The 14,910-nt window shown below is 37.0% G+C and overlaps 1 protein-coding gene across 3 annotated transcripts in view; it reads left to right on the top strand.

The window, feature by feature from the left end:
• The window catches only part of BRINP3 (BMP/retinoic acid inducible neural specific 3), a 399,003-nt gene extending 387,073 nt beyond the window's left edge, over nt 1-11,930 (top strand). For all 3 annotated transcript variants that reach the window (XM_045983654.1, XM_045983655.1, XM_045983653.1), the window contains exon 8: nt 10,465-11,930. In XM_045983654.1, the coding sequence (XP_045839610.1) occupies nt 10,465-11,581 (1,117 nt within the window). In that variant the 3' untranslated portion in view covers nt 11,582-11,930. The remainder of the gene's footprint in view (nt 1-10,464) is intronic.
• The last annotated feature ends 2,980 nt before the right edge of the window (nt 11,931-14,910 follow it).

Here is a 14,910-nt window from a genome sequence, read left to right as displayed (position 1 = left end):
CACCAATTTCAGCCCGTGAAGTTTTACATCTTTCTTTCCATCCTACAATGCATTCAAAATAGGTGTTGCCAGAATTTCTTGGCATTTTGCATTGAGGGGATTTTAAGAGTATTCTCTCTGACATTTTCCACAAACATAAGTCCATAATTCAATTTTGACTTAGCGGTTTTGTTTGGAAGTGTCAAGAAGGCATTTTGTTGGTCTCTAGGAATGCCAATGGAATAACAGTCATTTTCTTTTTTCTGAAAAGCTTATACTCTAATTAAGAAAACTAACATGTAGGAAATTACAGACATTATCATGAATAGTATACTTTAGTTGAAATAATGAGATAAGAATCTATCAAACCACAATATATGGCTACACATGGTTTAATTACAAGTACAGGAATATAGATATCTGATACACTCATTCAAGGAATTTGGTTATTTTAAGTTATGTCATCAAAAAAAGACTGTTTAAAGGAAAAATGATTCAATTTGCATCTTGAACACATTAAGCAGAAGAGAAAGGACATTCAATTCTATAACAAGTAAATTCGATGTAGTTGGAATTGAGCATCACATATATAGGGAGGGGAACAGGGACAACTTAAATGGAGAATACACTTTATTAAGCATTGAAAGCTAGGGGCTATCAGTTTGTGAATGGCTTCAAAAGTTAAAAAGGTGTCATGCAATTAGAAATGGGTCAGATTTTAAGATTAGCTTGCTAGTACACAAATGTAACAAAATGACAAAAAGAGTAGGTACAAGGCTTCTAGAAACCAGGTTCTTGCTTTACTTGAGGCACAAAGGGATAAGCTGATATTCATGGTTGTAGACAACAATGATGGTTGTAGTAAGAAAGAAGAAAATGGCAAGTTTGGAGACAATCTATTCGGAGGGATGTTTCTAAGACCAAGGTAAGTATATCATAGACAGTTCATGCCATAGTTGTGTTCACAGGTATATGAAGAGATGGACCTCAGATTTGCACAAATTGTGTTTTATTTATTTAAATTTAAAATTATGCTTTAAATGTAAATGGTATTGGTTATTAGTTTTAGAAAAACATTAAAATTGGTTAAAGTATTCAAATGATAGAGTTAAACATTTTATTGATCTTCTCTATGTTGATAAGAAATTGGTCATGCAACATACTTTTTAAAAAATGTGAAAATAAAACAATTTTTAAAAATGTTCATCACTTACTGGAAATCAAGAAAGCCATATGAAATGTTAACAAGAACAACAATAATGAAAGACATTTTCAATTTAGTCTTAAATTTTCTTTTTCAGCTTCCTCTTATCCACTAATTTATTCACTTATATCAAATTATGCTAGGTTTGAGGTACTAGGATCAGAGATGAATACACCTGTGAAAGATGAAATGGAATGGTCTCTTTAAAAATATTTTAAATTCCTACATTATATTATTTAAATTTTCAAATTTGGATCCATAATGCACACATTTAAGACCAATAAAGGTTTAGAAAGTTGTAATGGGGGGATTCAAGTATAAACATTGTACACTGATTTAGTACATCGTGATAGTAAATAGTGAAGTAAACAAATACATATTTTTCTTCATAGATTGTATAATGTAATGAGAGAGACAGATGATTTGGTAATAATGACTTGGTGTAATGAACATTATGGTGGATGAAAGCCAGGATGTTATGAATGCATTTAGGAGAGACCAGATTTACCTGTCTTTGCAAAATAATTGCATTGGTGTCAATATTCACCAATTACACAAACCACTTACTGGCTGAACTTGCACATACTAAATATTTTTTAAGCTCTTTTAACTTATTATCTAGTGTGAATTAGTGGGCAAGATATTTCAATTTTTGGTAATCTTTGGAAGAATCTTTGGTAATCTTTGGAAGAAAATTAAATGTGCACTCTAATTAAGAAAATGCTGGTGTTCTTTTGAAAATATCTTCTCTTTACCTAGAGAAACATAATTGTGTTCATTTTTGCGTGCCTCTCATTTCACAGCCTGAATGTTGACCTGTCTCTTCTCATATTTTATGTCACAAGTGGAAGAAAAACATATCTTTTGATTTTTTGAACTATAACATCAGAGGCAGCATCTTTGGGGACAAACGTTTCAGTAGCTCTCTAAGAAGTAAACAGATTTGTCTGTGTATGCCACTCAACCAAGTGTGTCCCAAATCAGTTTGACTAAAGCCTTTTGTTGGCTGTTGTCCTACTTATTAATTTTTCATTTTGTTGCTTGTGCTTTTGATGTCATGTCCAAAAAAAATCACTGGGAGTAATAAAGACCAAGGATCTTCTTTCACTTCTACCACCTACTAGCCCTTGGACTTTGAGCAAGTTCTAGTTATTTAAGCTTTTTAAAAAGCATGCCCTTGAGGTGCCTGAGTGGCTCAGTTGGTTAAGCAACTGCTTTCAGCTCAGGTCCTAATCCTGGAGTTTAGAATCAAGTCCCACATCAGTCTCCCTGCTCAGCAGAGTCTGCTTCTCCCTCTGACCCTCCCCCGTCTCATGCTCTCTCTCTTTCTCATTCTTTCTCTCTCAAATAAATCAATAGAATCTTTAAAAAATAAAAAATAAAAAAATAAAAGGCATGCCTTCACCTTTATAAATTGAGGTAATATGCATCCTTACTCAGGAGTAATGAGAAATGAGAGGAACAAATAAATAATGCCTATTAAATGTGTTCATGATAAGACCTCAGTGAATGTTAACTACCAGGTAATAACTTCTTTAAAATATAACCTACCTCCGGGGCGCCTGGGTGGCTCAGTGGGTTAAAGCCTCTGCCTTCGGCTCAGGTCATGATCCCAGGGTCCTGGAATGGAACCCCACATCGGGCTCTCTGCTCAACAGGGAGCCTGCTTCCTCTTCTCTCTCTCTGCCTGCCTCTCTGCCTACTTGTGATCTCTGTCAAATAAATAAATAAAATCTTAAAAAAATATATATATAACCTCCCTCCCTTTTCAGCTGCTTCACTCCCTTTTTCATTGCCTTCCTTCACATTCAAGCCAAAATTATTAGTCAATACTTGAATTAAAGTGTGTATCTGTATGTGTCTATAGATCTATAGATGTGTATCTATATACACATGTGGTACAGAGATGGTTCCTTGGGAGATTCATGGCTGAGGGAACTTTGAAAATGACATTCTCTTACTTGAGGCATAAAACTGTTCTCAAGAGTGAGGGGTGCCTGTGTGGCTCAGTGGATTAAAGCCTGTCTTCAGCAGGTCATGATCCCAGGGTCCTGGGATTGAGCCCCACATCAAGATCTCTGCTCAGCAGGGAGCCTTCTTCCCCACACACCCTCTGCCTGCCTCTCTGCCTACTTGTGATCTCCGTCTGTCAAATAAATAAATAAATAAAATCTTAAAAAAAAAAAAAAAAGAAAGAAAGAAAGAGTGAGACTATTACGTGTTGGGGTGTCACCATGAGCCCTAGGCCACTTTGTCAAGGCTGAGATGGTCAGAGAAGCAGGATTGGAAGAGGGTGGGTCACAGAATATTATTTGGTATTATTTCTCTGTGGCTGAGCTAATAATCAGCTTATGATTGTTTAAATAGCTGTGGGTACTTAATCCCAAATTCATATTTAGTTTAAAGTATTAGAGTCAGAGAAACACAAATCGATGAAGGCTGAAATGAAATGCTCTACTCAAAAGAGTTATATTTAACTTCAAAAAGATACTGAAACTATATTGTTTAGGTTTTAAAATTTGGATCCACAGTGCAGAGATTTGGAGAGCAATAAAGGATTAGAAGGTTGAAATAAGGGACCTTTGAAATAAGATTATTAGTGCTCAGAGAGGATTTAACCGTGAAAGGAAGTAATTGTTTTTGTATCAACATATGTTCTAATACCTCAGTGCAAACCATTACACATCAGAATGTATGTTTTGAATTTAAGCAATATTGTCTTAACACACCTTTTAGAGTTTCAAAACTATCACAAAGACGCCACATGTGTACTTTTAAATATAGTCTTGACCGTGTTATCAATAACTGTGTTTATTTTGGTAAAGATAAAATTCAGAAATACAGTGTGATATTATGCATGCAATGCATGAATTGTAAGTAAAATAAAAATTTTCAATTTCCTGAGGAAAAACATTGGTATTAAAAGAACTACATGCAGTGATATTTCTTTAAAAGATAACAGTAGTAACAATAGTAATAACAAAAATAAGCATTTACATTTATTTCATAGGCACTCTTTAAACTGCTTTTCCTGAAATTGTGTTTTAATCTATTACAACAACCTATATTTTATTCCCAATGTATATATGAGGTAAATGAAATAAGATTAAAAGTTGATAATTTGGCTCCCCAAAAGTGACTGAAGCCAATAAAGTATACTGTCACTCAAAAAATTAAACTTTATATCATAATTAAAAGTAATTTTTATCAAATTAAAAGTTATTTTATCTTTGATGCGGTCCAGCTAACAGCAATCTATGGGTATTTTTCAAAAGTCAGTTGTTAAGTACTTTTTCTCATGATCCCATGCAACCATACTTTCAACCACATTTAAAAAAATAATATTTAAGTTTGCTTCTCTGAGTTTGTCTTCATTGTCCTACTTAACATATATGCAACTGAGAAAGTCATTAAAAGAATGAATTTCAAGGGTGCCTCAGTGGCTCAGTCATTAAGCGGCTGCCTTCGGCTCAGGTCATGATCCAAGGGTCCTGGATGAACCCCGCATCGGGCTCCCTGCTTGTCAGGAAGCCTGCTTCTCCCTCTCCCACTCCCTCTGCTTGTGCTCCCGTCTCGCTGTGTCTCTCTCTGTCAAATAAATTAGTAAAATCTTTAAAAAAAAAATGAACTTCAGTATTTTTAAAATTTTAAAATGAGGTTTACCTTTGGAAACTACTGTGAAGAATTTTCAATAATGAATACAAAGTAGCTGGCCCGTGACATGAGAGGTAGTCACTAAATAATTAATATTACTGTAACAACATAGAATTCATTTATTAACGTAGGCTTTAGCATTTGTCTTGTTCTTCAATGTAAGCACATGACACCTTTTCTAGTGTGGGGTTTGCAAACTGTAGCGTACACGTTGGGGACAGAGCTTCACATGTTAATTCAAAGCCATCGGATGCTTCTCCACAGAAATTGTAACTTTTATCTACCTTCTCTGAACATATTCTTACACGCGGATGAATAGATGGTATTTTAAGAGCCCCTAGGCACTATTTGGGTTGTCAGTTTTCTTACATAGGAAGCTTGCAGCCTATGTGTACATAATGTCCTCTGAGATTGCATATTCCTGCGCCCTACTCCTGGAAATTCTTAGAGCATGTCTGAAGGGAGGCCCAGGAATCTGTTTCACCAATCACAGTTAACATCATTCAAAACTATAAGAATAAGACCATGCCTTAGTTGATATTCTAAATAACAGGAAAATTTTAGAGACAAGCATTTCATTCACCCTGTTTCCTTATGAATAACCACCACATGTGAGACGGTGATGATGGGGTTCATCCTGACAGAAATCGGGCAGTGAAGTCACATATGAACACACAAAGGTTCAGAAAGCTACCTCTACTCCTCAGGGTCAAGGAAATCCAAACTCTGAACTACTGTTTCTTTGAGCTCTGCTTAAGGTTAAGGAAGCTAAGTGACCTGTCCCAGGTCACTGGGTAGAGTCCGGCCCAGAAGTCAGGTATCCATCTTCTAGTCTAGGCCTCTCCTGATGCTCACGGGACATGTATCCTGTGGAGAAGAACAGACTTTCAACACAGAGAGAGTGTTACAGACTGAATGGAGGTAACTGGTTAAACAGCTGTGAGAAGTTCCCAAGTGCGCACCACGTGATCCCTCCAATGTACATGTGCTGTCAGCTTTTAGCTTCAATTTAACTTAATTTTTAAATTTTAACTTAACTCTGGAAGGCACTTTTCTCTTTTTAATATCACCCCATAAAAGCCTTTGTAGAAATTATTTCCCAAATCCAAACTGTTCCTGATAGATAAGGGAGTTCCTCCCCTTCCTGAAGTGCTCCGTGTCATAGGAGCTACCACACGTCAATGGCCTTTTAAATTCTGTCTTCTGTTTTCTCCTAATCCATAGTTCATTCACTCTAATTTCTATCTCTACGACCCTCCTTACTCCTCTCTCCCCTCTTTCTCCTTTCCTTTCTTACTTCGTTTAGTAAATATTTATCGAAGTACAATTAAGCAGATGTCACGAACCATGCCGCCTGCTTGATAACAAAGCAACAAAAGACCTCTTGCCAGAAGTCCATCGACGGACATTGCATCCTCTAGCCTTGGCCTGAGGAGGCAATACATAATGAGTGTGAATAAAAGCTATAGATGGGAATTTAAAAAAAAAAAATGCAGTACTACTTTCTTTAAATATTTAGATATACACTGAAGCAGCATTAAATACTCAATACAGGTCCACTTTTGATCTTTATTTATTTTACATTAGTTAAATGAATTTATAAAGTTTCTTGACAATTAAACTATTTAAAATAAGTTTAAAAGGCTTTAGAATAAAGAAAAAATCAGTTCTATTTTACTTTGTGGGGGAAAATAAAACTATATAATTATTTGGGTAAATGAAAAATCCAGAGGGGCTCCCTTCTCCATTTTTGACTCCTGCTTTAGCCAAGATTTTACAAAAAGTAAAGCAAAGACTGATTGCTGCATTTAATTTTTCCTTTAAAAATCTATTCCTAAAAAAAAAAGAAGAAAGGATGAATACCCAACTTTTGTAGCAACATGGACGGGACTGGAAGAGATTATGCTGAGCGAAATAAGTCAAGCAGAGAGAGTCAAGTATCATATGGTCTCACTTATTTGTGGAGCATAACAAGTAACATGGAGGACATGGGGAGATGGAGAGGAGAGGGAGTTGAGGGAAATTGGAAGGGGAGATGAACCATAAGAGACTATGGACTCTGAAAAGCAACCTGAGGGTTTTGAAGGGGCGGGGGTGGGAGGTTGGGGGAACCAGGTGGTGGGTAATAGGGAGGGCACGTATTGCATGGAGCACTGGGTGTGGTGCAAAAACAATGAATACTGTTATGCTAAAAAATAAATAAATTAATTAAAAATCTATTCCTTACTTGTGAAATACAGTATAAAATAGTCAAAAGGTAGTAGTGGGGGAGAAAGGACAAGAAGTCTAAAAGAAGAAAATCTACACACTGGCCCTTCTATGCCAGGGTACAGGAGTTTTGGCAGTGTGCCAGGTTATCAATATTCATACACGACAAGCTGAAACCCATGAAGCTGAAACATATTCCTTCAGTAATGCATCTGCGGGGACGTGAAAAGGATTGGAAGAGATTGAAAGCTGAAAAAGCCCTTGCTTTTCTAAAGTGTCCAAATGCTTCTTTCCACAGTGCCCTAGTTTTGTTGAGCTCTGTCTTTAGCCTTAGGTCTATTTATTTCATTTTTTGTTTGTCCTTATGATTTGGAAACATGATTAGAGCTTACCGTGAAAGATGAATTGGCTCAGAGAATGTATGCTTTGGTTTCAGGGAAGAAAATATAATTTTCAATCCAGATAGGATATATATATTCTTTATAATAGAAATATATATTCTTTATAATAGAAAGACTCAAATAGAGTTACAGAAGAAAGAGAGAGAGAAAGGGTTGAGGGAAGGGATAAGAGAATCTAGAAATGAAAGGAAGGAAGAAAGGGAAGGAAGGAAGGGAGGGAGGGAGGGAGGGAGGGAAAAGAGAGGAGGGAGAAAAGGAGGGAGGAAAGAGAGAGAAAGGAGCCAAGACAGACATTAATAGCCTGTGAAAGAGAAAACTGATAGAATAAATACATTAGTAACTGCAGATTAAAAATCAGTAGTAATTTCTATCCATCTAAATTGAATACAGAGATAATCAAGTTATCTCACGCACCACAGAAGGAAGCTTTTTGCACATTTATTCTGCGGGGAGGAAACAACCAGAGCTAGAGGATGAGGGAGACTCATACGCAGATGTACGGCTCCCAAAGTGCCAAAGAGCCTCACACCATTGCTATTTCACCACCCTTGGGTGTGCTCCTGGGAGAGTTTTTCTGAGAACTTTTTTTTTTTATTTTTTTTTTTTAAGATTTTATTTATTTATTTGACAGAGAGAGAGATCACAAGTAGGCAGAGAGGCAGGCAGAGAGAGAGGAGGAAGCAGGCTCCCCACGGAGCAGAGAACCTGATGCGGGGCTCAATCCCAGGACCCTGAGATCATGACCTGAGCCGAAGGCAGCGGCTTAATCCACTGAGCCACCCAGGTGCCCCTCTGAGAACTTATTTTTAAAGGATCTAGAGAAAGTTACAAATGAATTTAATGGGTTCGCATTTCTGGCCAGTGTTTTTCAGTATGAGAAATAATTAAATGGAAAAGCTTTAATGCTGTGGTTGGGTTTGGTTTAGTTTTGTTGTTGTTGTTTGTTGTTTTTCTTTTCTTCTGGGTCTATAACAAAAAAATTACATTTAGAGAAGGTGGAAAAGAAAAACTTTTATACATTTAATTGTGCAAATGTCAAAGTGTATGTTGTGTAACTCTCCTTCCTGCAACTTGAGACCTGGGTCTTTACAACCATATTAAATGTTCTTTTGAGGGCTTTAACTTTTACTCAAAATTACACTTATTGAGAAAATGTCTTTTAATTCCTATATGGATTTGATTCAAGATTCAGTAAACATTAAAGGGCTGTGGCCTCCTGGTATTCTGGTTGGCACTGGACAGATAGCACTAAACAGGCATACGTGCTTCTGGCAAGCTGGATATTATATTTAATAGGATAAATGGGGTATGAACAAGTAGGTGCAGAATAATACAAAATTTTAAGTGACAAAAGGTACCATGAAAAGAGTGAGGCGCATGGGTGGCTCAGTGGGTTAAAGCCTCCACCTTCAGCTCAGGTCATGATCTCAGAGCCCTGGGATGAAGCCCCACATAGGGCTCTCTGCTCAGCGGGGAGCCTGCTTCTTCCTCTCTCTTTGCCTGCCTCTCTGCCTACTTGTGATCTCTGTCTGTCAAATAAATAAAACTAAAATCTTAAAAAAAAAAAGAATAAGTAAGCACTATGAGAGAGAAAGAAGGAGTTATGGGATTTATTTGGGAAAACAAGGAAAAACTCACTTTAAAAAAATGTGTTGCATTTCAAGGGGAGGATGGGCAAGAAACGAAAATGAATATGTAATATAAACAGCTCAAATATTGTTATAGATATTGAAACGTTTTTATTGGTTATTTAGACAGATTAGACAGATTATTAGACAGATTAATACCTATGTTTTACCCGTATTCTGCGTATACAACATCTTTGAAACAGCAGCAGTGTTCAAGTGTAAAGGATTGAGTGTAATAGACACATTTCACAGAAAATCTCATGGGTACTAAATAATGAACACCAGAAAGGCATAAGAATATCAGAAATAGATACATTGTGCAGTATTCTAGCCACACGCATAGAGTCTGAGCCTAACTATTTCTCAGAAATTCAGTGTGGAAGAGGTGTGCTCTTGTGTGCTATTCCACACTAGAGAACGGCACGTTATAGATGCCCTTCAACTCTTCCATGATCGAACAGCTGTGATAAAAACAACGAATTACCTGGTTACAGGACCACACAATTTTTCCTTCATTATTTTACTGAGATTTTAAACACACCAAAAGAGTTTGAATACTGTGGGCAAAACGCGAAAAGTAAAAATCTTACATTTGTTTCATGATTAGCCTGATTTCTGGGTATAAATACGGAAAAACGTTAATGACTCAAATCAAACACATTAAACTGATACACTTCACACTTACTAAAACAACTTGTAGTTGGTTTTAACAAGGTATTTTCAACAATTTTCTTGAGCAGCCTGTAAGAATAAAGTCAAGCATGTTTTAATAATATTTTCCTTCTCAGTGGGTACTTGTTCGGTCAATACTGATAAAACTTGATTATTTAAATACACCGATTGACACTTTAAAGTTGTTTATTTTTCTTTCATTCTCTATTTGGCTTCTTGCAACATTAGTGCTTTATGAAGCTAAGAGCAAATGAATGAGCAGCCAGCATTTATACGCTCTAATTCTACTCTAGATATTTTGTGATAATATCACTTTTATTTCCTATTGCTGGTTAGCATTTCAAAACAATAACTGACCCAATTATGTTCACAATCAGCTTCCAAGTACCTAGCAAAATGACAAGCAATCTCATCAGAAGGTAGTCCATGCCATATTTCATTTCAAATCAAATCTATCCACATCTAACCTTGTGCAATGAAGAATGAAAAAAAAATCATATATATATATATATATATATACACACACATATATAACATATAAATATGATATAAAATGTATCTATTTTCAATGATAAACTATCTGGATCTTTTATCCAAATAACTGGAGCTATCCTAAGAAATGATGGTGAGGCTTTCAGAGCTAAAGTTAATTTTATTGCAGTACACACAAAGAAAAATCTTTGTATTTATATAGATTCCTGTTGTTTTGTATTTCTAGAACCTCAACCTACTGGCTCACTCGCATCCAGTCTTTTCTCTACTGCAATGAGAACGGTCTCCTGGGCAGCTTTTCCGAAGAGACGCACTCGTGCACTTGCCCGAATGACCAGGTGGTCTGCACCGCGTTCCTGCCTTGCACGGTGGGCGACGCCTCTGCCTGCCTGACCTGCGCCCCTGACAACCGCACCCGCTGTGGCACCTGCAACACGGGCTACATGCTGAGCCAGGGGCTCTGCAAGCCTGAGGTCGCCGAGTCCACCGATCACTATATTGGCTTTGAGACTGACCTGCAAGACCTCGAGATGAAATACCTGTTGCAGAAGACGGACAGACGAATAGAAGTCCACGCCATTTTTATCAGCAACGACATGCGCCTCAATAGCTGGTTTGACCCCTCCTGGCGTAAGCGGATGCTCCTCACCTTGAAGAGTAACAAGTACAAGTCGAGTCTGGTCCATATGATCTTGGGTCTCTCTTTACAGATTTGCTTAACTAAAAATAGCACCTTGGAGCCAGTGTTGGCCGTTTACATCAATCCCTTCGGGGGCAGCCACTCCGAGAGCTGGTTTATGCCTGTGAATGAAAACAGCTTTCCAGACTGGGAGCGGACTAAGCTGGACCTCCCACTGCAGTGTTACAACTGGTCGCTGACTCTGGGCAACAAATGGAAGACCTTTTTTGAGACAGTGCACATCTACTTGAGGAGTCGCATCAAGTCCAGCGGCCCCAATGGCAATGAGAGCATTTACTACGAACCGCTGGAATTTATTGACCCTTCCCGGAACCTGGGTTACATGAAAATCAATAACATTCAAGTGTTTGGTTACAGCATGCACTTTGATCCTGAAGCAATTCGGGACTTGATTTTGCAGCTGGACTACCCCTATACTCAGGGATCCCAGGACTCAGCACTTTTGCAACTTCTGGAGATAAGAGACCGTGTAAATAAACTCTCCCCACCTGGTCAGCGTCGTCTAGATCTTTTCTCTTGCTTGCTTCGTCATAGACTCAAGCTGTCTACTAGTGAGGTGGTGAGGATCCAATCTGCTCTGCAGGCGTTTAATGCCAAATTGCCAAACACGGTGGATTATGACACGACCAAATTATGTAGTTAACCATAAATGTCAAGCACAACCCAAAATCTTGAAGGAGTTTTTACAGTGCTTTTGTGGAACAGTTTATGTTTGGAAGAGTACATTTAAATTGTCTTTTCAATATCTGTCTTATATCAGTCAATAACATTGGATGGCAATTTACACACATGAACTTGCTGACAATGAATATATTATACTGCAGCTTTGGTTTATGAATGAAATAAATACTGACACCAGTCTAGAAGACATTCTACTTTTTACAATAAATTTCATTTGTAATTTTATATGTTCCGTGGCAATGCTTTTGTGCATTACATCCTCTAGCGGGAACATAAAAAGATACCAATAAAATTTTGTAGCTGAACAGTTATTAAAAAGAAGTGCTGTGGGATTCCTTTTTTCCATGAAATGAGTTTTATTTTGATATAGATTGTTAGAACCTGGGGAAAATTCACCAAGAATTTGTTAATGGAAACATTTGAAGGTCCCCTTCAATAGCCATTAGAGAAAACGCAACCAAGTAGAGCATTTAGTGTTCAGTTGAAATTTTTATGGTCAATAACACAATGCTGGTGGCACCTTTATTACCTGTACTTATAAATCATTCCTACAGACACGGTCATTATTAAAATAAACAGAAAAAATATGTCCTGCCCAAATATGAGAACATTCTGGCAAACAAACAAACAAACAAAAACTAGTGTGATTATAAGCCCATGATGGAGAAAGTAAACCCCTTATTTCCTTAGAAACTTCCTTTTTCTTCCTTTTCTTTCCCAATTCTAAACCAATAATCAGCATACTTTGCACAATCATTTTCATTTCAAATACTGGAAACCTAGTTATTCCAGCATTTACTGCCAAATTATTTACTGCCAAAGTCAGTAAAATAACATTTCTTAAAAATTTTTAATTAATTTTTTTTTGTTAAGATTTTATTTATTTGAGAGAGAGAGAATGAGAGAGAGCATGAGCAGGGGAGGGGGGGCAAGGAGAGAGGGAGAAGCAGACTCCCTGCTGAGCAGGGAGCCCGATGATGAGGGACTTGATCCTGGGACTCCAGGATCATGACCTGAAACAAAGGCAACCAACCAACCAACTGAGCCACTCAGGTGCCCCAGTAAAGTAACAGTTTTAAAATTCACAAGTTTTAATGTGTTGGTATAAAATAATTAATCAAATAAGTAATTCAAATGTAGATAGGGAGGGAATTTTTTTTTCCCTCAGAGAAGCTACTACTAAAATATATTTTGAAGACCAAACTCTTTCAATGTAAAATTGATTTTAGTTGAGATTTTTGGCTTGATATTTGAGTTCCCATATTACCCATGGTATAATATTAGACATGTAATTTGTACATTTTTGTAGGAATTTAAATGACATTTCTGTTTAGCTCTATGGATGTATCTGTAAAGTGCGTTATGATATTTATCACTCAGCTTTTGTCTATATATTTCATAAACATTTCTTGTAATTGAAACAAATACACTGTTCAGCCCAGCTTTCTTGTTGGGGGTCATGGAGTCTTTTCTTGGGCACTGAGAAAGGAACCCATGACATGAATAATACTGATGACAAAAACATTACACAGACATTCTAGATTCTTGGGCTGTTTGCTTTTGATTCCAAAGCATTTTATTTTATTTTTAAAAAGAGTTTATTTATTTATTTGTTAGAGAGAGAGAGAAAGCACACAAGCAGGAGGAGTGATGTGGTCTTGATCTAACGATGAGCCACCCAGGCATCCCTGATTCCAAAGCATTTTAGAACAAGTGGACAGTTCAGACAACAAATACTTTTTCAACTTACCATAGACAAGGGATTGTTTTTCCACCCAGTATCTGAAGAGCTGGTTTTCTTTCTTTTTTTATCCAGTTTTTCTGTTATTATAGATAATACAATAGAAAAATACATATAATTATTAAATGCCATAATTCTTTTTTTTTTAAGATTTTATTTATTTATTTGACAGAGAGAGAGATCACAAGTAGGCAGAGAGGCAGGCAGAGAGAGAGAGGGAAGCAGGCTCCCCGCTGAGCAGAGAGCCTGATGCGGGGCTCGATCCCAGGACCCTGAGATCATGACCTGAGCCGAAGGCAGCGGCTTAATCCACTGAGCCACCCAGGCGCCCCTAAATGCCATAATTCTTGTATCATAACAGATATTATCTTCATTTAATTCTGATAACAACACTAGGTTATGGATTATTATACTCACTTACTTGGTGGGGAAAAAAGCAACAACAACAACAACAACAAAGAACAGGCTCAGCCTGGTTTGTCAAATTCCCCAAGATCACAAACCAAGATGCTGAAAGACTAAGATTCCAACACAGACTTTTCTGGATGAATCTGTTCTCTTTTCACTGTATCATTGAGCTTTAAATGAAACATCTTATTTCTGTATTTAATCTCATCGTGTGCAAAGACTTATGGCAAAACAAGAATCACTCACAAAATTGAGGTCTAAGTCATTAGAAAACAGATACTTTTCACAGTACACTTGAACAATTAAATAAAACCAGAATTTGTCATCCCAAACCAATCATCTACAATATGACCAAGCTTATCAAATATAAAGAATATGTTTCAAAGACATTTGCTGTAAGATTCAGAATTGCCACTAGAACTTTTTCCAGAGGAGTTTTGAAGGCTCAGATGTCCAGAGCCTGTGAGACCTATAAACCACCAAGCAACATGCATAATCACCAAAGGACTCTGAAGAGCAATCTCTCCCTGGAACTTAAGGAAAATGTCAGTAATGCTACTTCCTTTATGGCTCAGCTCTCTCTGACCTGACTGTCTTAGGAGAGAGAGGATTCTACAGTCACAGGTAAGAAAGTATATAACTAGGCTTTTGTCCTGAGAGTTCTTGTGCCTGGCATGTACTGGCCGAAGTGTCCTATCAGGTCTGATCAAAGCATCTTAGTTCTAACTGTCCTGGCAACACTGTCCATGAATTCTTTATATCTCTGAGTCAATTTTTCCACTCAAAGTGAAAAAGTGGTATGAAGGCCTTTCTCTGAATGTTGTGTCTAAGATAGCATGAAGACACGTCAAGTAAACACACCAAGCAAATTCTGGAGCACTATAGTTAAAGGATAAATAAATAACATACATTTTCATATTTCTGATATATTACCAGCTATTAAATAGTGTCCAGGAAAGCAATAGACAATATAATCTAATTTAACACAACATGTATTTGCCAACATATGGAGAAATATGCAGTCCATAAACATTCCATTTTTCCTGAAATACATACAACCATTTTGCTCATTATTATTTCAGGAGTTTGAAAAATTTTACTTAAGATAGCTTTACTGTCAAAATCTTATCTAGAGGGGCGCC

Source organism: Meles meles, chromosome 17 (assembly GCF_922984935.1).
Source record: "Meles meles chromosome 17, mMelMel3.1 paternal haplotype, whole genome shotgun sequence".
NCBI classification, from domain to species: Eukaryota; Metazoa; Chordata; class Mammalia; order Carnivora; family Mustelidae; genus Meles; species Meles meles.
Note: the sequence above shows the minus strand (reverse complement) of the source record. Positions and strands in the feature narration are given on the sequence as shown.